The sequence below is a fragment of the Ruditapes philippinarum genome, unplaced genomic scaffold, assembly GCF_026571515.1.
Source record: "Ruditapes philippinarum isolate M1 unplaced genomic scaffold, ASM2657151v2 ctg1445_1_1_1_1, whole genome shotgun sequence".
NCBI classification, from domain to species: domain Eukaryota; kingdom Metazoa; phylum Mollusca; class Bivalvia; order Venerida; family Veneridae; genus Ruditapes; species Ruditapes philippinarum.
This window is the reverse complement of record NW_026854427.1, coordinates 234,713-261,980: the sequence shown is the minus strand read 5'-3', so window position 1 is coordinate 261,980 and position 27,268 is coordinate 234,713. Positions and strand designations below refer to the sequence as shown.

At 33.5% G+C, this 27,268-nt stretch overlaps 2 protein-coding genes across 2 annotated transcripts in view; both read right to left on the bottom strand.

The window, feature by feature from the left end:
• Positions 1 to 3,524: 3,524 nt before the first annotated feature.
• Positions 3,525 to 15,345, bottom strand: LOC132740115 (lysosomal alpha-glucosidase-like). Its single transcript, XM_060727968.1, has 15 exons — positions 15,190 to 15,345; positions 14,025 to 14,687; positions 12,913 to 13,064; positions 12,320 to 12,488; positions 10,021 to 10,117; positions 9,388 to 9,626; positions 9,013 to 9,144; positions 8,418 to 8,528; positions 7,982 to 8,095; positions 7,612 to 7,722; positions 7,129 to 7,140; positions 6,061 to 6,300; positions 5,025 to 5,176; positions 4,310 to 4,574; positions 3,525 to 3,629 (listed from the first exon to the last, which is right to left on the bottom strand). The coding sequence occupies exons 2-15, from the start codon at positions 14,676 to 14,678 to the stop codon at positions 3,525 to 3,527; spliced, it is 2,553 nt and encodes an 850-aa protein (XP_060583951.1). The 5' UTR covers positions 14,679 to 14,687; positions 15,190 to 15,345.
• Positions 15,346 to 22,423: 7,078 nt separating this feature from the next.
• LOC132740114 (lysosomal alpha-glucosidase-like) overlaps positions 22,424 to 27,268 on the bottom strand; it is a 30,717-nt gene continuing 25,872 nt past the window's right edge. The window contains exon 12 of the mRNA XM_060727967.1: positions 22,424 to 26,047. Coding sequence (XP_060583950.1) covers positions 25,979 to 26,047 — 69 coding nt within the window. The 3' untranslated portion in view covers positions 22,424 to 25,978. The remainder of the gene's footprint in view (positions 26,048 to 27,268) is intronic.

The window sequence follows — 27,268 nt, the reverse complement described above, 5'->3', positions numbered from 1 at the left end:
CTTTATACTATATGTTTATAAATAAGTGATTTGATATTGGCCCTGTTATTTGTCCGAGAGCAGTCGTATTGGTCCAAGGCCGGAGGCCGAGGGCCAATACGACTGACCCGAGGACAAATAACAGGGCCAATATCAAATCATTTATTTATTGACAATTTTATTAAATAACTACATGTACTTATAATATTTCACATTTAATCCTCGGATATTTCTTCTTATTTTAATTCTAACATATTTTAATTATAACAAAGAACAACTGTAAAAATAACTACAATTTATCAGTTTGTATGGAAAACCTACATTTTGTAACTTATATTGTACATGTACAACACAATGTTAGACTGTGCATGTTTAGAAATGAGAATATTTTTCTTCATTTATGCAACCTGTCGGCGTCTACACATAGACCGAGTTAAAACAAAATGGCTGCCATTTCCCAGTTTCTTGCAGATATCTATATCATTTATGGCCCTGCTATATAAGCCAATCAAATTACTTTAAATGCGGGCTTTATATCTATATCACTTTTCGGCCCGGGGCCGAAAAAGTGATATAGATATTGGCCCTGTTTTAAGGCTGGCCATTGTGTTAATGAACATGGCAGGTGCTTTTTTATAGGACTAATAACGTATAGTTATTTAAAAAAGGAAATAAAATTTAAGTTTTCTTTTGTAAAATTACAATGCAAAGACCTTAGATATTAATATTTGGCATGAATCATTGCCATTTGGACCTCTACTATTTAAAGTTATATGAGTCATTCCCCATGCCCCTAAAGTTAAAATGACCCCGCCCTAGGGGTCACTAACGTACCAATAATACAGCCTGGAGAAGAATGTGACAAACCAGTGTGACCTCATTTAAACCTTTTCTTGCAATGTATCTCTTCTTTTTTTGCGACCCAGGGTTGTTTTGTCCACAACGTAACTCGAACAGTTTTTTGGAATATCAATTTTGACACTATATGGGAATAGTATAGTTCACTAAGGAGCAGTGTAGTGCTCAAGTATAATAACTCTTTGCTTCATTTATGTTATTTCTCCTGAATTATTTTTGTTCAGACCATAACTTATAAAGCTTTACATATATTAATCCGAAACTTCATTGGTAGATAGATGACATACAGTAAGAAGGAATGGAGTTGACCATAATAACTCTCCTCGTAAAAATTTTGAAGTTATTGCCCTTTATTATTTTTTCATGCTTTATTTGCATTTTTTTCTGGCTATAACACAAAATATGTAAGAGATATAAGCTTAAAATTTCATTACAAGCCATGTACTTTTTGGGTTATTGACCTTTGATACGTATTTAAATGTCAGAGTGTGGAAGTGGACTATCCTCTTTGTATTACTTCTCTCCAGGTCTGCAGGGAATTTGCCATCAGTGACTTTTTCATTTACTACTACATTGATACTTAATATTAAGCTTTAATCAAGTGATTTTGTATCATACAGTTGGGACATCACTTAAAAAGTGTGCTTATTCTATAAAAATCATCATAGTTTTACATGTAGTAGGCAATGAATAAACTGGTCTACCCATGTATTAAATTTATTTGTTTTTAATATAATACATATATTTATGTATAGTTATATCCAGTTAAAACAGAATAAATTGTAAATGATTTATTATTACTTGTACTCGTAACATGAACATTTTGCTATATTTAAGTTGGGACAAATATTGTATCACTATGTATGTTGTGCACAACTAGTTCTGTATATAGCAATATGGAAGAGTTGAAACTTCCCTTATATTGGCAGATATTTAGATAGCAGTTAAGTCAACTCAGTAATTGCATCTTGCTGGGGATATACTTCTTCTATTGAGTTAAAGAGGCGGTTGGGAAGGTTACTTGGTTAAGTGTAATTATAAAGTTAAGACAAAATAATACACAACACCTTTATCGTGAAAACACCACTATTATAGACATGTTGCATTTGTTTCTAAAATATTTAAAGCTTAACATCGGTACAATTGCACCTGACAAAAATATTGCAAGAATTCAAACAAACGAAAAATCTTTGATCAATACATGTATAAATCAAATGGCATACACATTAAAATGCATATAAGATATATAAACTCATAAAATTTCAGTAGATCCAGATAAATGTTAGTGGGTGGGGATTTCATAAAAATATCACAAAACACATCTATACAATTGCATTTGGAAACAAAAGTTGGGCTTTATATTCCGTTCCATTACTATCACAATTTATGTTTACTATACACTGTACGTACTTTATTCACTTATGGCAAGTTTTTCCTGCATCCACATGTACGACATTATCAAAAAGACAAAAGTCAAGTATATATTTGTAGATAATTGAGGATTTCATCAATGAAGTATTAAGCACAAAGTTTTATGGTTTATATTCCCATTTCATAATGAATTCCTTTGACAAGCTGACCTTTGGTTTTAACTCGGAGATCACAAAAACCTGCAATTAAAAACGGAATCTGATTTACATACTGGTCTGCGTACATTAAGCAAACCATTCTATACTGCATAAAGCAAACAACAATATTCACGTTTATGTCCTACTAAAATTTGCATTTATATAAATATCAAAATATTTTGAATTTCAGCGAGTGTCAAATACAAATTTTATTTAATTTCAAAAGCACAAATGTTTATTATTATTTCAATACAATTAAAATGCACGAGGCAATTATGATTACAGACTCAATATAATGAGGGATTATAACTTGCCTTATTGTCTACATTGTATGTAAACGCCTGTGGGACCCCGTCCACTGATACGTTAAACGGAGTCTTGTTTACTCCATATACTGTAACATTTTTAAGCAGTTGGTCCACATATCTTGCCGCATGCACTTTTGACTGCAGCAAATTCCCCTGAAATATTATTGTCGTGACAGGTTATATGTACAGAGACATATGAATACATTGTAACGTCTCAACGTACAACATTTTTGTGAGAATATTTTAAACATTACACAAATTATTCCTCGTTGTAAAAAGATCATTACAATTATTTAAATATAATGGCTATCACTGGAAACTTGTTATTTTTCAGTGATGGTTTCCTTAAACACCAACATAATAAATACTAAATGTAATTTAGCAAACGTTCTGGATAACCGTATTTAATTACTAAAGAAATTAAAGTGCGCCTGAGAATATGCTTTAAATATACTTTAAATATGCTTTGAATATGCTTTGAATAAACTTTAAAAGTATACCTCTGTCAGAGCAAAATCTACCAGGTTATATGTTTCCTGTTCTAGAGATGCTGTAAAATGAATGGACAATATTGTATATCTTAAGTTACCAATAAAACATTGAACGAGTGGTATACAAATCAAATTAAAAGAAGATAAATCATATAATGTACTATTAGTTAGTTTTATTGATATAGGCATTTAATGTTTTCATTGATTGTTATTTGCAGATTATCACGTTGTCGAGATGTCTTATTAAAATAGCTGGACATCAATAAAAATGTCAATGTTTGATAATGGTACTGACAGTAATTTTATCGTAATAGAAATTTTCAGTGTGTACCTTGTGTTATTCCATCATCCCAAAACAGAGAGCCGAACGCTGTACCATTGGTTCCCATTGATACCAAGAGAGAGAAGTCATTCTTTCGGCTGCAATATTAACCGTTACTTAAAAAGTTAACTAAATCATACATTACGTTTTGAAATAGCTCATACTTTCATCTGTTCATGTTATCAAATCTTAACTCTTAATCTTCTTTAACCAGATTTGAATAGCATTGCCACCAAAATATAAAACTAAACTAGCCCGCACATCAATGAAATTTGACTTGTTTCTAGACAACTGCTTTTATTTTTAAAGAATGGTGTTTATTGCAAAAAAGACAGTACTGCATAATGGTTTCTGTTATTTTGTTGCAATTTATGTTTTAGTTCTGATCATTTTCAACTATCTAATTCGTTAGTTTAGCTTATTGAAATATTAAATAACTTCTAGTGTGGTAATTGCGGTTCCTGTAGCGGAGTATAACAGTTCAGCCTGTAAAGGAGATTAAAAGTTAGAATGGTGCCGGCAATGTCGAACTTTTATTGACCAAGTATTCGTTTCACCAGCAAGTAGTAAAATTGTACCATAGCACTGTTCCATGGGCAAGAATTAAAAAACGTTTTCCACCGTTTGATCCTGGAATATAAAATACACGACGTATATTATCATTTAACATTAATTCTGTAGAAAACCAAATGTCGAATGAAGCACAAGAGACCACTTTTTCAGACTTGTTAGAGATGTTACAGGAAAAGGAATCATTTCAAATGCTGTTCTTTGCAATCAAAATAACTGCATGGATAAATAAAATGCATAGTTAGTTGCTTTAAACCATAAACAAATCTTCAACAATAATTTATTAAGTACCTTATATTTTACCAAAGTATAAGAAAGGTTATAAAATAATATGATTGATTGATATAATATATAGGTCAGTAAGAGTAATAAAGTGTAGGATAAAATAGATACATTTATGAGAACAGGAGCAATGAGAAGTGCAGATCCCCACATAAACTGATAGTCAATCTGATATGTCTCTTTATTTTGTGGAAACCTGAAAACATAATCAATCAATTCTAGATTATTAACTCTAACTTTTAAAGATCCTGTAACTCAATATTTTTATGGTTTTATATCATAAATATACAATGCGCAAATGAATATTTTTTCATATTTTTGGATGTTTGGAAATTGTTTTAGAAGAATAATTATATACATATAGAAAAAAATTGACTTGAGTGTTTTTTACATCCTTAATTACAAAATACAGGATCTTTAAGGTTATATGAATAATGTAAACGTTGACAATAATTATATTATATTGTTTGAATAAAATATATCATTAGTTATTGTGTTACGTTCTCTTCAAATACATAGTTTAAAAATAAGATGATTAATACTTTTCTTTAAGCAACTTTACACAGGTTGTTTCTTTTAAAAAGACACTGCAATTAACCCTGCTTTAGAATACACATTCGGTGAGTGACTAAATTTTTAATCTTACTCATAAAACATTGCCCTGGCAACTGGTGTCCCTGATGTGTGGCTTTCATAAAACAATGTATATAAATAAGGCAGTAAGGCATATCTTGTCCTATAAACTTCCCTTACACTCACAGCAAAAAATTCATCAAACGCACCCGGATCCTGGTATATCTATAAAATACAAATTGCCGAATAGATTGAAATTCTCAAAATGAGGTAAATGCTAAATGACATATGAGTTACCTACTGATGTGTTCTCGAACAATCGCTTAAGATTTCTCATTTGAAATAAATTATCTTTCAGAGTTGGAAAACATAATTAACATTTTGTTGTTTTTTCTGACTAAAGCTGGTAGAATGAATTTTATGTATACCTTATGGTATTACACATGTACGAGTATTTGTACAGTTAGTGTCAAAACGTAGTTCTCTCGTAAGCTAAGTAATATACTTAAATGATACGGGCATGGTCAAAAATTCGAATTTAATTATATAAGAAATTCTGGAACATGAACAAAATATTCAGATTCAATTCTTTAAGATATTCCAATAAATTTGTAGCACAGCCTTGTATTATAATCACTCATGGATTTAAAAAAAGAACTGGCCATTTTTACCAGTTCACAATATTATTGGATATATATGTACTTATAATACTGCACGTTTGTAACGTCCTTTTTCATTGGATAATCGTGACGTTTATATATAGTTTTATAAACACGTCTGCATGCTGTCAATTTATAAAGAAATCTCACTTTTTTCTCTGAAAAAGGAAGTTTGCAGTATTGCAAAATCGTCATAAAGATTGCTGTCAGGTTATATGGCCGAATATAAACGGTTGTTTGCAATATAACCCTCGACTTGTGGCTCGGGTTATATATACAAACAACCGTTTATATAGGGCCATATAACCTGTCAAGAATCTTTATAACTAATAATATATTTAGCATGAAAGGAGGAATACAAAGTTTAATTGTCGTTTCAGTTTTTATGTTATATGTTTGTGCTTAAATATCGCGCAACTGCTTGTTTATGAAACATGTTATATGATATACCGTTATTCTATCACTGTGAGTACGGGAAAACGGATAGAATGCTCCGAGTTGATACCATCTCAAACACAGTTCGTAAGTTGTATCATGCTGGAAACCGCAAATGTCAGCTCCAACCATCGGTATACCGGCCACATTGAACGTGAGAATAACTGAATAAAAGAAATATGAGCCGCGTTTGCGACCAGCATGGATCAAGACCAGCCTGCGCATCCGCGCAGTCTGATCAGGATCCATACTGTTCGCTTACAAACCCTATAACAAGAAGAGAAACTAATAGCGAACAGCATGGATCATGATCAGAGACTGTACGGATGCGCAGGCTGATCTGGATCCATGCTGGTCGCAAACGTCATTAGGTGGTGTTTCAGTGGCGCGGCTCATAAGATATTTATTTTTAGGTTCCTAAATATTATAGGAGTTAAGATCCTACTGAAACTGACTGATATTGCATTAACTCCTTGGAAATGATATTGATGGTTAATTTAAGAAATTTAATCTATAGCGCAGTATTTAATCATAATCTACTTAATATATAATAGATGAGTTTTTTATTTTTTTTTAGATTGGCTGCATCATTGTTTTTTACTGTGCAGTTAATTTGTAACTTCATATTTTTTTTATATTAGCAGTCCTCTGTAAACTTTGGTAAAAATTGTAACCTGATTTGATTTGTACATATGAAAAAGTAGCTATGTTTAGCCAGTCCATTGACTCATATTATGACTTTGAAACTGAGATAAGTTGACCTTGAGATGACGAAGGGTCTCCTTAAGGTAAATGCTTTTTATTTTCACCACATATTTTGAACGTCATGTATATAATAAAACTACATGTTTGCATACTAGAAATTATATAAAAGAGATATATATGAAACGGTTACAATTCGTATGACAAAATACCTGGCTACAAAATATTCATACCTTGACGGCTAGCCTCGGTAAATTGTAAACAAAATGTACAAATCTTTTTGACCAATAAAAAGCAAATATTAAAAACTTGGTTGTTATGTTACATGCAAAGCACCAACACACAGTGATTATTCTTTATTAAACTTAGTTCATAAAATACCATTAAGTCAACCTGTAATATAATTCAGTAAATTCATGCAATGGTGCTAATATTAACAAATAATAACATGAATACAACAAAAAATGTATATTAAACAGCCATTACATGCTATTATGGTAAGAATAAGCGTTACTGAATAGTTTAAGCGACTTACTTGATATTTGCTATAGTTTTCCATCATGCATATTCAAATTATGAAAGATTAATGTTGTAGATAGTTATGCCTTGCTGGAGGGACAAATTTGTCGCTATAAATACATGTGTCACGATTTACAGTGGAATTCATAAATGAAAATGAAACATGCTAATTAAATAAAACATATAAAGAGTTTTAGTATTGAAACTACTATTCTATTTGCAGGCATTGCGACGAGTATGACTTGTGATGATAAATTGTTATAAAGATGTACTGAGGAAATACATGATTAATTACATTTTTAAAAGGGTATCATGGCATATGTGTCTTTCTAACAAGTCAGTTACAATCGTTAAATCGCTATATTTACCAGGTAAGTATGGTGGTGAATTTAATTCTGAGCTGGTATCACAACCATTTATAGAACCATCAGCAAATGTTCCAAGTTCATCCATATCCTGAACAAAACAAAACATATATGTTAAGCCGTTACTTGCAATGAAGACATAGAATATGTAGAACTTTTGCAATGAACAATGATTAGACTAATTTCCTCGACAGTTTTCCTTAAAAGTTGAGTCTGAATAGTAAGGATTTTTAAGAAAACATAACTGACGAATTATTGCAGTAACATCAGCTATACTTCATACTTTAACAACGTAATCAGTATCAATCTGACTATAAATGCAGCGATACAAGTAAATTAAATATACTTACAATCCACAAACCATCAATAGCTATGTATTTCCAAAATTCTCCAATCACAGTTGCCCAGTATAGCTGGGATTTCTCATTGCTCCAGTCAGGAAACACCGTGGGTCCTGGCCATAACTAGAAATCGTAAAAGACATTCATTCTTGACTTATGTTGTACATATATAAAGTTTATATTTTAAGTTACGTTCAAATAGTTTTGGTCGTTTGGCATCGAAAACATTTGCAAAACTATAAGTCTCCATTCATACTTGTTAACATCTGAAAGAGGAAATAACTGGCAATAACTTTAACAAAAAAGTTACGTTGTTAGTTCTTGGTGAATAAAAACGTTATGTAAGATCGCCATATTAAATCAAAAGTAACTGCTTAAACGCAACGGAAGCTTTAATTGGAAGAAGATATTACAAAGATTATATCATAATAAAATTAATACTCACCCGACCAACGAAAAGCTTGTTCAATTCATTCTTTATGAAAATGTCCATCTCAACTCCAAGGTCGTACGGACGATAAGCTCCTCTTGGTTGGGTATAGCTAATACCGGGATCCTATTATATAAATGATTTTACTTTTAACCTTTTTATAAACGCAATATGTGTAAATTGACATCAATTATTAATCACAAAAGTCACCTTACGTATTTTTGGAACACTGCTTCAAATGTGTCTCTAAATCATTTAAATCTAATATTGGAGTAAAACGTCAACGTTTGATTTGCTTTTTACAAATTGATTAGATTTAAAGATCCTATTTATTTATATATCTTGTTTTTTTTTTATCTTTCTTTTTGCTTTAAAGTTGTCTTTTTAAGTTAAAATATGAAAACAATTGGTATCGCGGGCGTGTTGCAATGAAGTCCTATGGATAATATGACAACGGTTGTACACGTGTTAATAATAATACATTACAGTCGCACATTATTATAAGACTAAGAAAGGAAGTGAAGAGAAAAAACTTTTTATTTCCTCAAGATACAAAACGTTGTCAGTTTTATATTCTATTCCTACCACATTTGTTAAAGCTTAAACATACCGTAATTATTATATATTTCATCCCTCGGTTATGGAGTTCATCTATCATGGCTCTTTGGTCACCAAATCTTTCTACATCTGTAGTAAAATCCAGCTGTCCCACAGCATAATCAATGTCGTTCCACTGTGTATCCTGTTTTATACAAATGGTTAAAATAGTGTTATATGAAACATTAATATCGTTCCACACAGCACAAATGACATACATTTGCGTACAGATTGTTTTATATAAACGATATATACCTCTAATCACAGAAGATATCTAGTCATATAAGAGTATATAATATGGTAATAGTATAGAATCAGTTATACAAGTATGGTAATAGTACTAGTAACGGATAATGCTCTATAAAGTCCTAACATTATCTAGTCTTACATGAGTGTAATCTCCGCTTTCTACTCTGTTAACAACCATCATCGTGTCATTCACAGACTTGTATCCAAATTTACAAATATGAAATCCGAGACTCCAATATGGCGGCATGAAAGTGCGACCCACTATATTTGTATAATCTTTGACGACATCAGCAGGCCTATCACCAACAATAACATAGAAATCTAGTATACCACCGATAGTTCTCCATGTTACAGCAGGATATGGCTGCAGTATCACATCTAAAAAGAACAACACACAAATACATTACAAACATCAAAATCTTTGACTTTATGTAACGAGTAAAATTCATTCAGATATGTAAGAACACTCAAAAATGGTTGTGACAGCAAACTTGATACAATATTCTTGCATAAAAACTGCGCACGCATGTATACATTTACGCAGAAGAAAACACGAATTAATGGATAGACTCTCATGACCACGCACCGTTGGTGCACGTGCTTAATATCTCGGGGCACGGGCTTTAAATGCACCCTCGTGCTTCTGCATGTGTAACTGCACAACAAACTGTCAACGATTAAGGCAGTGTATTGAAGTAACTCGGACATATATAATAATGCGTTTTCTTTTTAATGATAGAAACCGTCAAAGCATCATTACAAATGATCTCACCCATTCCATTACTGTTCAACAGAAAGAAACCATTTGCTTTTCCACTTTCTTCCATGACTAGATAGTAAGGATGTGATCCATACATGTTCCTATTTTCCTAACAATAGAATTGCTACATTATGTACATGCATGTACGAATGTTAAAAGGATTAAAATTAAATGCATTTAAGGTTTAAACTCATGTCTTCATAATAAAGGATGAACTAAGCGTAAAGTTTGAATCGGCCCCGAAGGGCGTTTTAAATGCATATACATCTGGCCTTTATCGTAATGAAGTCTACAAATTTCCTGTACTTTTTTTCTTTTTATAGATACATAATTGTAACCTTACACGAACGCTTTTATGATACACTATCACGTGAAACTGCAATGACCTTGATAAACTAAAACTTCTCTAATTTCAACATATTAACTTTTATAACATAATGTTACTATAAATAAATGAAGGTAAAGTAGTATTTTACAACACACACTTAAACTTTACAATAAAACGTAGAATATTGTTTATAACCATCATTCATTAAAACAAGAGGGCCATGATGGCCCTGAAGTCGCTCACCTGTACATAGGCCCCCGGACCAGGGCTAGTTTAAAGCCCGGGGCTTTTATTTGAACAAACTTTGAAGACAACCATTAGAAGATGTTTCATGCTAAACATCTAAGGTCTAGCTCGTTGGGATTTTTAAAAGAAGATTTTTTAAAGTTTTTTCTTTACACATATAGTTAAAAACAATGACACAGCTGGGGCAGGGCCAGTTTTGACCCCAGGGCTTTTATTTGAACAATCTTTGTAGACACTTACTAGAAAATGTTTCATGCTTAATATCTAAACTCTAGCTATTGGAGTTTTTTAAAAGAAGATTTTTAAGTTTTTGCTATACTCATATAAGGAAAATCAATGTCCCCCGAGGCGGGCCAATTTTGACTCCAGGGCTTTTATTTGAACAAACTTTGAAGACACTCACTAGAAGATGCTTCGTGTTTAATATCTAAACTCTTGCTATTTGAGTTTTTTCAAAGAAGAATTTTCAATTTTTGCTAAGGTTTTACACATATAGGGAAAATGAATGACCTCCGGGGTAGGGCCAATTTTGACCCCAGGGCTTTTATTTGAACAAACTTTGTAGACAATCACTAGAAGATGTTTCATGCTTAATATCTAAACTCTAGCTATTTAGTTTTTTCCAAAGAAGATTTTTTAAGTTTTTCCTATACACATATAAGGAAATTTAGAAAAATCAATGACCCCTAGGGCCGGGCAAATTTTGACCCCAGAGCTTTTATTTGAACAAACTTGGTAGAAACCCATTAGAAGATGTTTCATGCTAAATAACTTAGCTCTAGCTCTTTGGGTTCTTTAAAAGAAGTTTTTACTATATGTATAAATGGAAAATCAATGACCCCCTGGGGTGGGGCCAACTTTGACCCCAGGGCTTTTATTTGAACAATCTTGGTAGACATCCATTAGAAGATGTTTCATGCTAAATATCTTAGCTCTAGCTCTTTTGGTTCTTTAAAAGAAGTTTTTTTTTAGTTTTTACTATATCTATAAATGGAAAATCAATGACCCCTGGGGTGGGGCCAACTTTGACCCCAGGGCTTTTATTTGAACAATCTTGGTAGACATCCATTAGAAGATGTTTCATGCTAAATATCTTAGCTCTAGCTCTTTTGGTTCTTTAAAAGAAGATTTTTTAAAAGTTTTTACTATATGTATATAGGGAAAATCAATGACCCCCTGGGGCGGGGGCCAATTTTGACCCAGGGCTTTTATTTGAACAAACTTGGTAGACATCCATTAGAAGATGTTTCATGCTAAATATCTTAGCTCTAGGTCTTTTGGTTTTTTAAAAGAAGTTTTTTTAAGTTTTTACTATATATGCATATAGGGAAAATCAATGACCCCCTGGGGCGGGGCCAATTTTGACCCAAGGGCTTTTATTTGAACAAACTTGGTAGACACTCACCAGAAGATGTTTCATGCCAAAAATCTAAGCTCTAGCTCTTTGGGTTTTTTAGAAGAAGATATTTTAAGTTTTTTCTTTTGGTTGCCATGGCAACCAGAGTTCTGCTTGGAATTAAATTCTTTGAACAATTTTCAAAGGTGACCACCAAAGGAACATTCCTGTGAAGTTTGGATGAAATTGGCTTAGTGGTTTATGAGGAGATGTCATTTAAAGTAAAAGTTTACGGACGCCGGACGGACGCCGGACAAAAAGCGATCACAAAAGCTCACCCTGTCACTTTGTGACAAGTGAGCTAAAAAGGGATTTATAAAAGTTTGCTTTTATATACGAACAATTGGATACTGGTCCCTGTTCCACAGTGTTTTCCTAGTCCAGTTTACATTCAACATGAGATTATTTCTATGTTCACCAATACCATAAATATATGATGAGGGAAGTAGAGATGATAGTTGAAGAAATTGATCTGTAAAAATCAATGGTGCCGCTCCTTTTGTTGAAAATCTGTAAAGAAAAAATCATTACAGCTAAGAAAATACTAGTAGTGCCAAGTGAAAATACAAAGCGCGAATTCATATGGTCTGTCATTCTCTATTTGTAGACCAGTAGACCAAATCTTGATTTACTAGTACCTAATATTAGCTGTTTCTATAATAAACTTTAAAATCAGGCAAATTACAATAGTTTTGTGTAATATATTAATAAGTTGACTTTTTAAACCTTAAACATGCTTTTCAAGAAATTGGCATTTACAGCGTTCAATTCCGCTTCCTCGTTTGCAATAGAACTGTGATCATGATGAAGCATGGTGGTGACCAGCCTAGGATTCGAACCCTCGATCCTTGTACAGAGTGAATATAATGTAGTGAGAACTGTTATAAGTTTTAGAGTTTAGGAAGCTGAAACATGCTTCTAGTATATTACTTACATGACAGTGTTATCAGATCGTCTAGTGACACTAAGCCAAAAAGGTGTTCCTGTCTCACTTACATTTACTACATAGCTGGGAGCAGTTGCTTTTTTGTCAGGTCGGGGAACTCTTATGGGAACTTCATAACGTTTGTTATTGGGATCATAAACCTTCGATAGAAATGATAAAACTGTTATTCTTCAACAATTACATAACAATTTTATGTATGCAAATTGCATTTTTGTTGTCCTTTCGATTGCCCGACATGGGAACAAGAACAATTCATTTTCTCTGTTTATTTACGGCAGAAAAATAAACATTAACAGATATAAATTTGACATTTTAAGTTCCTGTGAAACAAGTACTTATGTGTTTAAACTTGTACTTTCACAAAATACAACTTTATCAGCTTTTTATAGGTTTATGCACCTTAAAAGCATAAATGATCTCTCATAAAACGTTTCAATAAAATGGATGAATAAAGAAGGCGATGTGAATAAAGATATGGACATATAAAACAGGTTCACTTACTGAGGGAAGTCACTTGATATCTGATGACATGTAATAACTACATGAAATGTTGAGCAACAATATTTGAGCCGAGCCGCGTCACGACAAAACCAACATAATGGGTTTGCGACCAGCATGGATCCAGACCAGCCTGCGCGTCCGCGCAGTCTGATCAGGATCCATGCTGTTCGCTATCAATTTTTTTTACTTGTTATTGGGTCTTAAGCGAACAGCATGGATCCTGATCAGACTGCGCGGATGCGCAGGCTGGTCTGGATCCATGCTGGTCGCAAACACATTATGTTGGTTTTGTCGTGACGCGGCTCATTTTATAAATACAGAAAAAGGATAACAAACACCTGTATTGATCGTGGTTTGAGAATACATGTATATGGGAAACAATATATTGTTACAGTGCTATGCTGTTGGAGCTGAAAAATATAAATAGCTCCTTGAATATCTGAGACAAAAAAGTCCGAACATATTCTTAATAAGATATGTGATTAAACTTCCTGAATTAATTTATTTACAGAGATATGCATGCTTATAAATAAATAAATATATAAATAAATACAATGTATTTAGTTTCAATAAATAACAAAATAAATAAATAAATTTACCTTGACATGTAACCTTTGATCCGTCTCATAACTAACGTCTACAGCCAGTTGTGTAACACCTTTAGGATAATATGTCGGAGGTTTCCCTGTAAGTTTCATACTAAATCCTAGTGGTGTATCTGTTCTTTCATCCACAGAATATCCAGGAAAGTTTCTGGGATAGAAGCAGTATGGTACGTCTACAGGTGATTGTGTGTCATTTTCGTTCATTGACTGTATGGGTAATCGTCTGCTTAAATCTTTTTGCCAACAACATCCCCTATCTAAACAACCCTCTTCAGTAACAGACTTCTCAGGGAAACAGTCAAATTTCTGTGATGGGATTTGTATGTCGCATTGTTTTTCTGATAATGTTTGATCTAACATATAACGTTCCTTATCTTTAATGTTACTTGTGTTTACGATATTAAAACGTAAGTCTTCACTCACGTGGTAATATATCGTATTTTCTGCTGAATCACCCCCGTACCTTGGTATTTGAATAGTGAGCACTTTGTTGTTAACGTTGTCTTCTTCAGAATTCTGAGATGTTGTCTTTGTCATCCATGTTACATCAACAGTCATTCCAAATAAAAAGTTAACCATCAGGAAGGATACCATTACACCTATACCTACCAACGTCAACCTTTGGATATCTATAGAACTTTCTGTCATGTTTTACACCTAAAATTTATTGACCTGAGATTTAAGTTTAGGATAGGATATTTTTTTAATACTCTAACATTAAATGTATATGTATAAACAATAAACGAAAATAAAATGACGAGGAGAAAACGAAATAAGTGATGAAACGTTTATTAATAGTTGTAAATAAGGTGTTCACTTCCTGATATTACTAATATTGAATATAATATCGAACATATACTGTATATATATGTATATTGAACATTTCGCATAACTATATAACATGCCATTCAACTTTTCACCTTTGATGGTGTTTTGATATTTACATCATATATACTATGTACTACATGTACTAGAGCTACTGTAAGTACTGTTTTCCAGTACATTATATAATGTAAACAATCTAATTACTTCCCTCCCTTTCTGGTTAGCGTGCATGACGAGGTTAAACCTGCGTTGATGTTAGATCTAGTTTCCGAATCCTATCTATTATATCGTTTTTAAAACAAAACAAAAAAACTGCTTGTAGAACTGCACATACCTTTGTTAGTTAAATCCACAAATAAGATACACAAGAAGTTAAACCATATCATACGTACAGACTCTCTATTTGTTTATCTTTATAGTTGAAATTACATATACACATATATGTTTTACTGTAATATAATGTAGTCAACATGTAATTTATAGCAAACAACCATCATGCCCCACTGATTAGCTTGACTGTTTAGTTCATCGATTTCTACCGTCACGCTGAAACTACACATAGAAATTGGTGTTAAGTTTCACAAATTGTTTTAATAAACCAATGTATTCTTGTATCTCTTATTTGCAACATAACAATGTATAGATACATATTTAATAAATGCATATTAAGGAACTTAAAACCCGTGTCAATTAACAATGCTACATGTAAAAATCGATGAATTAGCTATTTTCTCTTTGTCATAAAGCGTTTAATATCCTTTAAAGCTACATTAAATAAAATTTCATAAAAACAGAAATAGCGACATTTCATTAACAAATTTGGGGTTTCGACCCCAGATCTTACTTTGGTGTCCAGACAACCAAAAAATGAGTTTTTATAAGCATAAAAAGGGTGCATCCTCATTGTGGCGAAATTGGAAGTACAATTTCAGTTTGCATGAGAAACTCCGCCTGTCAGATCATCTGTACATCAATATCAAATCAACAAACATGACTATTAGTAGCAGTCCTAATTTATAGTCTGATTTTATTGACCTGTCAATTCTGAATACATTACAGGACTCATTTAAATATTCGATCCCACTTCGGTTTGGTCCGTGTAGTTTACGAGAATTAATGTGGAGTATATTAGTCATGGATTGAAAGTCACACCAGCTTAATGTGAAGGTTTTCGTTAATTCACAATAGGACAGTCGGTTAAGAGAATGCCTGATAATTGAGAGGTCTGTGGTTCGATCCTTACTGTTGCCACTAATACTCTTTCTTTATTTTTGCAGTATATTTTAATGGAACAAATTTGTAGTGTGTTTTACGGCATTGAAAAGACATTTATTGATTTTAATCCGTTCTAATTTTTTAACATGAATTCTTAAAACATGTTATTTAAATGATTATAGAATAACAAAATTAAGTAAAACATAATAAAACAAAACGGACAATATAAAATAATCATATATAGCATCAATAATGCTGAAAGTATTAATTAGAAAAAAAAACATGGACCAACGCGGTCTCGAACTTAAAACACGTGTGGCAGTTAGATTATAAACTCGTGCCTTACCCTATTGCGCTATAACGCTGAGTTCACTTAGTTTATGGATACAAATTAAATTAAATTCCATCGTACAACGTACATCTCACGGAACTTACCGAAAATCTACAGAAGATTAATATACTGTGTGCATCGACCGTGTAATCAGTATGTAATTGACAGGTTAATAAAACCAAACAATAACGGTACTTTTCAGCATTGTAACGGATGTTTTCATACAAATTTAATCTTTTTTTTATGAGATGATTTCTTTTTTCTGAACCCCAGGCCTAGTGCACCGTGAAGCTAAAACGGTTTAAGTGTAATCTCATATTTGTTGTGTTCCGGATAGCAGCTATAAGACCGTGACGAAGCGCATACACGAGCTGATTATAGTCTTCATTTGCATGTTAAAATTCGTATACGAACTTTAGTGTTACCGTGTAGTTTTCCGTTTAAAATCCCAATTTATGAATAGTATTTGATGAAATTTACATAATTATTGTTAAAAAGGTTAATGAAACTGTAGAATGCTTGGTTTTTAGGCAGACGGCAAAATAATTTTACATATTTATTTAATGTAGCTTTAAACATGGACAGATTGCGAATTTACTATTGATAGCTTACTTCTGATATTGTTTTTTTTTCATTTCATTTTCTCTTTAAATTACTTATAACAAAAACAGGTTAATCCTGGAACGTGAACAGTTACACCAATACTATTACTCTGTGGCAATAATGAAAGATATGAGATATGTAAAATCATTTCTAAGATGGGAGCAGAATGGTCGGGGGGGGGGGGGGGGGGGGAGAGTGAGGGAGTGAGGTGTGGAAGGATTATGCATCATTTATCTTTGCATGAAGCATATATCACAACGTGGAATGTAATTGGAGAACTATATCCTTACAGAAGTAATTGTTTCTTTAGAAGTATTCATACTTCATGATATTTTAAAAGATAATGTTACAATAAACTCTAAAAGTACAAAAATACAGGAACACAATGACAGCTATAAAATCCATCCTCTATAAACTTTTCTACAAAGTTTAATTTTTGGATTGATAGTAATTCTGGAATAACGGCGTGAGCAAATGATCAAATTTTTTGCACAGAAGTTATTTGTCCATACCTACATCAATTAAATGGTACACAATTCTCAAAAAATAATCCAGTCTCGTCATGTCAAAAACAAGAGCGAGTAGTGATCACATGTGTCGCCTTATGATAGCCATAACTCGGCAAAATATCATTCCACCTAAAAACTTATGTAATATGCATAAGGACTTAATTAAGCTACTGATCACTCCTGAAAAGTTTCATTGAAATTCAATAAGTGGTATAATAGGAGTAGTCCGAACAAATTTAAAAAAATTAAAATCATTAACTCTGACAAAAGAACCGGAAAATGTTGAAGAGATGCACAACTAGACATATGCATTGTATTGATCATTCCCCTAAAGTTTTGATGAAATTGCACCAGTAGTTCATTAGGAGTAGCCCAGTGGCTGGCAACACAAGAAAACAACACCTTTTTAATTCAAGGGCAATACCTCAAAAAGTCAAAAATCGTTCAAGTGCAAAACTTGTATATTATGCACAATAACTTGACCTACCAATCAATCCTGTAAAGTTTCAATGAAATTACATAAGTGGCATAAGAGGAGCAGTCAATAAACTTTATTAACACCCTTTTCATTCAAGGCCCATAAGTCAGCCAAAAATCATTCAAGCGGAGTATCCGTGTAATATGCGCAAGTACTTAACCTACCAATGAATCCTGTAAAGTTTCATTGAAATTGCTTTAATGATATAAGAGGAATAATCCGGGCAATCATTAAAAATAAAAATAATTAAAACAAGAGGGCCATGATGGCCCTGGATCGCTCACCTGACACAACCGCATCCAAGCAATGTCTTAAACAAGCATCATGGCCAAGTGTGATGACAACTGAGTCAAACATGTGACCTCTAGTGTGTTATAAAGATTTTTACATATTTGGGCAATGTGACCTAATTTTTGACCGGACACGACCCATATTCAAACTTGACCTAGAAATCATCAAAACAACCTTCCTGACAAATTTCTTGAATTTTTGACTCAATACTGCAGCCACTAGAGTGTTTACAAGCTTTTTCTATTTTTAACTCCTGTGACCTAGTTTTTGACCGGAGATAACCCATCTTTGAACTTGAATTAGAAATCATCAAAACAACCTTCTTGACAAATTTCCAGAATATTTAGATGAAAACTGCAGCCACAAGAGTGTTAACAAGCTTTTTCTATTTTTTGCTCATGTGACCTAGTTTTTGACCTGAGATGACCCATCTTCGAACTTGACCTAGAAATCATCAAAACAACCTTCCTGAAATATTTCCAAATTGTTTGGATGAAAACTGCAGCCAGTAGAGTGTTAACAAGCTTTTTTCTATTTTTAGCTCCTGTGACCTAGTTTTTGACCGGAGATGACCCATCTTCAAACTTGACCTAGAAATCATCAAAACAACTTTCCTGACAAATTTCCAGAATATTTGGATGAAAACTGCAGCCACCAGAGTGTTAACAAGCTTTTCCTATTTTTAGCTCCTGTGACCTAGTTTTTGACCGGAGATGACCCATCTTCGAACTTGACCTAGATATCATCAAAACAACCTTCCTGACAAATTTCCAGAATATTTGGATGAAAACTGCAGCCTCTAGAGTGTTAACAAGCTTTTTTTATTTTTAGCTCCTGTGACCTAGTTTTTGACCCGAGATAACCCATCTTCGAACTCGATCTGTATTTCATTGAGACAAACATTCTGACAAAGTTTGATGATGATCCAATCAAAACTGTGACTGCTAGACTGTTAACAACCCAATTGTTGACGACGAACAACGCACGACGACGGACGCCGGACATAGCCCCATCACTATACCTCATCATGACCACTTCGTGGTCAGGTGAGCTAAAAATCATTTGAGTCCCCTCAATATTGAAATCAAGGGAGTCAGCTTATCACATATAAAATACAGAAAACACGAAAATATTTCTATAGTTTGTTTATTGCTCGTTTTTCATATACGTGTATTACAAAAATAAATGCATTCCCAGCTCAAATAGCGTATATTTAACAGAAAACTACAACAAGTAGATTTTATTACAATTATTCCAGTATGAATATGATAAATGAAAAATATTTCTTTAAGATACAAACATGAATAAATGCTCTTAAATCATGAAGCTTTAAATACCACTTACAACAGTTAGTGTAAACACTTATGTGGCTAATAAAAGAACCTGTTTTTGTTTTCAATGACAGAGCTAATGTCTAACGTGAAATATAGAATATAAACAAGAGGGCCATGATGGTCCTGAGGTCGCTCACCTGTATATAGGCCCCCACCCCCGCAGGGCCAATTTTAACCCAAGGGCTTTTATTTGAACAAACTTGGTAGACACCCATAAGAAGATGTTTCATGCTAAACATCTAAGCTCTAGCTCATTGGGTTTTTAAAAGAAGATTTTTTAAAGTTTTTACTATACACATATAGTTAAAAACAATGACACCCCTGGGGCCGGGCCAGTTTTGACCCCAGGGCTTTTATTTGAACAAACTTTGTAGACACTTACTAGAAGATGTTTCATGCTTAATATCTAAACTCTAGCTATTTGGGGTTTTTAAAAGAAGATTTTAAGTTTTTGCTATACACATATAAGGAAAATCAACGGGGCGGGGCCAATTTTGACCCTAGGGCTTTTATTTGAGCAAACTTGGTAGACACCCATTAGAACATGTTTCATGCTAAATATCTTAGCTCTAGGTCTTTGAGTTCTTTAATAGAAGATTTTTTAAAGTTTTTACTATATATGCATATAGGGAAAACCAATGACCCCCTGGGGAGGGGCCAATTTTGACCGCAGGGCTTTTATTTGAACAAACTTGGTAGACACTCATTAGAAGATGTTTCATGCTAAATATCTTAGCTCTAGCTGTTTGGGTTCTTTAAAAGAAGATTTTTTAAGTTTTTACTATATGCATATAGGGAAAATCAATGACCCCCTGCGGCAGGGCCAATTTTGACCCCAGGGCTTATATTTGAACAAACTTAGTAGACACTCACTAGAAGATGTTTCATGCCAAATATCTAAGCTCTAGCTCTTAGGGTTTTTTTAAAAGAAGATATTGAAAGTTTTTTCTTTCGGTTGCCATGGCAACCAGAGTTCTGCATGGAATTAAATTCTTTGAACAATTTTTTAAATGTGACCACCAAAGGAACATTCCTGTGAAGTTTGGATGAAATTGGCTTAGTGGTTTATGAGGAGATGTCATTTAAAGTAAAAGTTTACAGACGGACGGACGCCGGACGGACACTGGACGAAAAGCGATCACAAAAGCTCACCCTGTCACTTTGTGACAGGTGAGCTAAAAATGTATCAACATCAATCATACCCAATCTTCTATTTTACCTTCATTAAGCCACTCTTCAACCAAATGCTTTTATCATTGCATTTTCAAATTAAACAAGTCAGTCTGAAGGACAGCTAAATCCCCTTCTGAAGTGGACATGCATGTGTTCTTCTTGACCTTTAACAAACCATAACCTTGATGTTGTGCAATGCATATCATAAGTACATAGTCCTATGATGGTAATTTTTTGTGCCAAGTTTTTAAAAATGGGTCAAAGACAGAAAAGGCCGGGTTGCATTTGTACACCAAATATCATGAGGCTGTGATGTTACGAAAAAAATTTTCCACTGACCCATTAATGTCGAAAATTTAATTCAGTAGGTAAACAGGAAGTGGACTAGCTACACACCTAAAATCGAATCCCAAAGTATGGGACCATGTGTTAATGCTGTATGCCAAATATCAAGAGGCTGTGATTAGTAGTTTCTGAGAAAAATGTTAGGAAAATTTCCTACCATTGACCATTAATGTGAACAGGAAGTGGATGAGCTGCAGACTTGAAATCGAATCCCACAGTATGGGACCATGTGTCAATGCTGCATGCCAAATATCAAGAGGCTGTGATAAGTAGTTGCTGAGAAAACTGTTACGAAAATTTCCTAGCATTGACCATTAATGTCAAAAAAATCTAACTAATTTAACTAAGTGGATAAACAGGAAGTGGATGAGCGACAGACCTGAAATCAAATCCCACGGTATGGGACGTTGTGTCAATGCTGTATGCCAAATATCAAGAGACTGTGATAAGTAGTTGCAGAGAAAACTGTTACGAAAATTTCCTAGCATTGACCATTAATGTCGAAAAATCTAACTAATTTAACTAAGTGGATAAACAGGAAGTGGATGAGCGACAGACCTGAAATCAAATCCCACAGTATGGGACCATGTGTCGATGCTGTATGCCAAATATCAAGAGGCTGTGATAAGTAGTTGCAGAGAAAACTGTTACAAAATTTCCTAGCATTGACCATTAATGTCAAAAAATCTAACTAATTTAACTAAGTGGATAAACAGGAAGTGGAATAAGCAACAGACCTGAAATCAGATCCCACAGTATGGGACCATGTGTCAATGCTGTATGCCAAATATCAAGAGGCTGTGATAAGTAGTTGCTGAGAAAACTGTTACGAAAATTTCCTACCATTGACCATTAATGTCAAAAAATCTAACTAATTTAACTAAGTGGATAAACAGGAAGTGGATGAGCGACAGACCTGAAATCAAATCCCACGGTATGGGACAATGTGTCAATGCTGTATGCCAAATATCAAGAGACTGTGATAAGTAGTTGCTGAGAAAACTGTTACGAAAATTTCCTAGCATTGGCCATTAATGTCGAAAAATCTAACTAATTTAACTAAGTGGATAAACAGGAAGTGGATGAGTGACAGACCTGAAATCAGATCCCACAGTATGGGACTATGTGTCAATGCTGTATGCCAAATATCAAGAGGCTGTGATAAGTAGTTGCTGAGAAAACTGTTACGAAAGTTTTTTTCCCCGCCAGCCCGTCGCCCGGACGCCCGCCCGCCCGCCGCCCAACATTCACCATACTATAACCCGGGTTTGCACCAGTGCAACCCGGCCAAAAATATTCCATAAAGTCAAACAATTATGGAAAACATATAACCTTGACCTTGGGGGTAGCAACATGGATGTAACTTGGGGGTAGCAGCCTTGATGTTGCCCTCTGCATATTTTGTCATGATGGAATCATTGGTGGGAAGTAATTTAAAAACCTTTGAATTATCAGTAAGCTACAGAGTGGACATGAAATATAGATGTTTTGAGTGTACCCCGGACCTTAAAGGTAGTGACTTGATTGTTGTATTCTGCACATGGTGTCATACTGGTGATCACTTGTTCTAAGTTATTTCAAATTTTTTACAGTGGTTTAAAAGTTCAAGGGAGGAAAAGAAATGTAGACTTTTTAACACTTGACCTTTAAGTGTGATCTTGACCTTGTGGGTAACAACCAAGATATTGTGCTCTGCACATCATCCCAGAATGGTGACACTTGTGCCAAGTTATTTCAAAAAAATTTCAGCGGTTTAAAAGTTATGGAGCGGAAATGAAAGTGTTATGGATTGACAGACAGAGGCCATTCCTATAATTTGCTCCCCTCTTTGTAGAAGGGGATTAAACAATAAATAAATGTATGACAACTAAAGTAAATAGCCTGTTAAATTATATACTGTAAAATGTGTGCTTTCATGTATGTATATGCAGTTAACATAAACCTAGCACCATAAGAATAAACAAACATTTAATCATATATCATTAAAAAAACAAATAACGACTCAAACCACATTAAAAGTCGCTAGATGTATATGGCACAAACAATTCTAGGCAAATAAAGAAACAGATCTAACAGTAATTGTAGATCATTATAAAGACCAAAATCACTCATACACACACCCATGTGAGCAATGTAAACTCACACAGACACACACTTGCACAGGCACTCATATATACAATCAAAACACCTTATATCATATAAAACAAGCATTTGATAGTATTGCGGGCAATACAGTAGTCCCCTACCGGTCCCTCAAAAAGTTCTTTAATTGTCATACACTCCTGTGTATTGCCATTTATAATGAATTTGAGGATGAAGTCTGTATTTGAAAATATCGACCACAAAACATAATAAAATAAGTTTGTCTATATCACAGTAATGTGTTAAGTTTCCATGCTTAGTAAGGAAATTATGTTTATACAACCTTGTCATATTATTACGATGTGGGATTTTAAAGTAAATCCTATAAGGATTAAAGAAGTTGGAGTGAAAATACCAGTTTCTCGAAAAAAATCTAAGTTCAAGAGGGACATAATGCTGGAAATAGTCTTGCTAGAGTATTTAACCTTCTCAAAAATGTTGAGTGATAATAAGAAACATATATATGAAGTTTGAAGTAGATACATCAGGAAATAAAGAAGTTATTTAAACAAGAGCTGTCCGTAAGACAGCGCGCTCGACTTTTTTATTGCTTGCCAATAAAAAAAGTTTTTGCAGTAAAAGGCAATACAAGAATCTCTGTATTTTTAAAGTGAACAATGGCCATGAGCATTAAGATATTTAGTGAAGAATTATTTTATTATGACATAATTTATGGTAAAGTGAACAAGTGGATAGGAATGAATTTTTTTAGATTTTTTAAGTTTTTTAGTGCTTGCCTATAATACAAAACATTGACAGTTAAGGGCCATAATTCAAATAAAATCTTTGACAGAATTACCTTCTCCTGGACATGTTTGGGAATCATGATTGTAAACAAGTATTCCAACTTTCAAATTAATATCTCAAACAGTTCAGTCAAAAAGTGGACTGGTACTAAAAACTTAACCAAGATTCTAAGTCGATAAAAGGCCTTAATTTTTAAAACAAATCCTTGACAGAGTTACCTTCTCTTGCGTACAGATGGGGGTAATGATGTGAAATAGCATTAAAAGTTTCAAAGCAATATCTCAAAGGGTTAAGGCAATAAGTGGATTTTACCCATATTCAATGTATTTTCTAAGTCAAAAAAGGGCCATAATTCTGTCAAAAACCTTGACAGAGTTATGTCCTCTTGTCTGTTGATGAAGGTCGTGATGGTAAACAAGTATGGTCAGTTTCAAAGCAATACCTCCAATGGTTTTGAAATAAAGTGAGGTGGTACAAAAAACTTAACCAAGCTCAATACACTTTCTAAGTCAAAAAAGGGCCATAATTCTGTCAAAAACCTTGACAGAGTTATGTACTCTTGTCTGTAGATGGAGGTTATGATGGTGAACAAGTATGGTAAGTTTCAAAGCCATACTTGTAATACTTCTGAAATAAAGTGGGGTGGTACGAAAAACTTAACCAAGGTGTGACGCCAACGCCGACGCCGACGCCGGGGCGAGTAGGATAGCTCCCCTTTTCATAGAAAAGTCGAGCTAAAAAGACAACATTTTTTTCCCCTAAAAAATCTAAGTTCAAGGGAGGTAATACTGATATTTTTTGTGCTAGAGTTATAAACCTTGTCACATATGATGTGGTTGATGACCAGAAACTTATATTTAAAGTTTGAAGTAAACACCTTAAGAAATAAAGAACATATAGTGAAAAAGCTGAAAAATTTAAATCAGAAAATCTTGAAATTCAGGCTATTTGTTGCCATAGCAACCAGAATTTTCAACATAGGAAGAAAAAAAAGATGTGCATAATCTCCAGACTGCCATCTACCCATATTTCAAGTTTCATAAAAATATTTTCAGTACTTTTTGAGTTATCACTGGATCCAGTTTATGTGTTAAATTTGCCATATTTTCAGACTATTTGTTGCCATAGCAACCAGAATTTTCAACATAGGAAGAAAAAAAAAAGACGTGCATAATCTCCATACTGCCATCTATCCATATATCAAGTTTCATAAAAATATTTTCAGTACTTTTTGCGTTGTCCCGGGATCCAGTTTTGTGGACGGACGGACTGACAGACAGACGGACGGACAGACGGACGGAGGGTAAACCTAAAGTCCCCTCCGGTTAAACCGGTAGGGGACTAAAAATAAGTGAACATATACATTATATACATATGAAGTATGAGCATTGGCTTGCTATCTGCAATTTACGACAAATTAAATATAAAGATAGAAAGAAGTGGGTCATGATGATCCCAGATTGCTCACCAAGAGAGCCTACTAAACATCACTTGTGAAGTTTGGTCAAAATCTACTGGTGGTTAAGAAGATGTAGGTGGATTGCTACATGGCTGATGCAGACAACTAAGAATGGACGGCAATCAGAAATGCTAACCTCTGTTCTCAAATGAGCTTAAAAGTATTATTTTCATAAATTTTGCAAATTTAATAATGCATTGTGTTGAACACAAGTATTTCTATTGTAATAAGTAAATAATAAATGTTCACAAATGGTTAATTTAAAAAAGCTGCTAAATTGTTACATATAACACAACTGATAAAACAACCCTTATTTAATGTTAAACCATATACAACTGTAAACAATCAATCATTCCATGTAATTCAGTTTTTTTCTCTTATGAAGAAATAGAATGGCCCCAAAGCAATTTTTGTTAACAAAATTATGAAATAAAATGTTTAATGTTATTTCTATCACAGATCTCTGATTATCAAATTACACACTTGGATACACTGTTTACATCCAATCCAGTACAAATGGTTTCATCATAAACACTTTAGGATTCAAGGAAGGTACTTTTAAAACCTGTAATATAAGATAAAGTCACAGATTATTAATGAATTATCAATAAGGATATCTGAAACAGTAATTATATATTTGTCCATCAATAACACATTACAAAATACTGGCTGTCATTTAATATCTATCAAATATTAGTTGTCATTCACCAAATAATATATGTATCTAGCAAATATTAGTTTTCATTCACCAAATAACATATGTATCTATCAAATATTAGTTGTCATTCACCAAATATCATATGTATCTAGAAAATATTGGCTTCCAGTCACCAAATAACACACGTATCTAGCAAATACTGGCTTCCATTCACCAAATATCACATGTATCTAGCAAATGATGGCTTCCATTCACCAATTATCACATGTATCTAGCAAATACTGGCTTCCAGTCACCAAATAACACATGTATCAAGCAAATACTGGCTTCCAGTCACCAAATAACACATGTATCAAGCAAATACTGGCTTCCATTCACCAATTATCACATGTATCTAGCAAATGATTGGCTTCCATTCACCAAATATCACATGTATCTAGCAAATGATGGCTTCCATTCACCAATTATCACATGTATCTAGCAAATACTGGCTTCCATTCATCAAATAGCACATGTATCAAGCAAATACTGGCTTCCAGTCACCAAATAACACATGTATCTAGCAAATGATGGCTTCCATTCACCAATTATCACATGTATCTAGCAAATGATGGCTTCCATTCACCAATTATCACATGTATCTAGCAAATTCTGGCTTCCATTCATCAAATAGCACATGTATCAAGCAAATACTGGCTTCCAGTCACCAAATATCACATGTATCTAGCAAATGATGGCTTCCAGTCACCAAATAACACATGTATCAAGCAAATACTGGCTTCCATTCACAAATTATCACATGTATCTAGCAAATTCTGGCTTCCATTCATCAAATAGCACATGTATCTAGCAAATATTGGCTTCCAGTCACCAATTATCACATGTATCTAGCAAATACTGGCTTCCAGTCACCAAATAACACATGTATCTAGCAAATACTGGCTTCCATTCACCAATTATCACATGTATCTAGCAAATACTGGCTTCCATTCACCAATTATCACATGTATCTAGCAAATACTGGCTTCCAGTCACCAATTATCACATGTATCTAGCAAATACTGGCTTCCAGTCACCAAATAACACATGTATCTAGCAAATACTAGCTTCCATTCACCAAATAACACA

Coding starts and splice junctions, on each gene's coding strand:
- LOC132740115 (XM_060727968.1), bottom strand. CDS start 14,678: ATGACAGAAAGTTCTATAGATATCCAAAGGTTGACGTTGGTAGGTATA. Junction 8,529..9,012: donor TGAAATATATAATAATTACG/GTATGTTTAAGC, acceptor TTTATATAATAG/GATCCCGGTATTAGCTATAC. Junction 5,177..6,060: donor CTCACAGTGATAGAATAACG/GTATATCATATA, acceptor TGTATTTTATAG/ATATACCAGGATCCGGGTGC.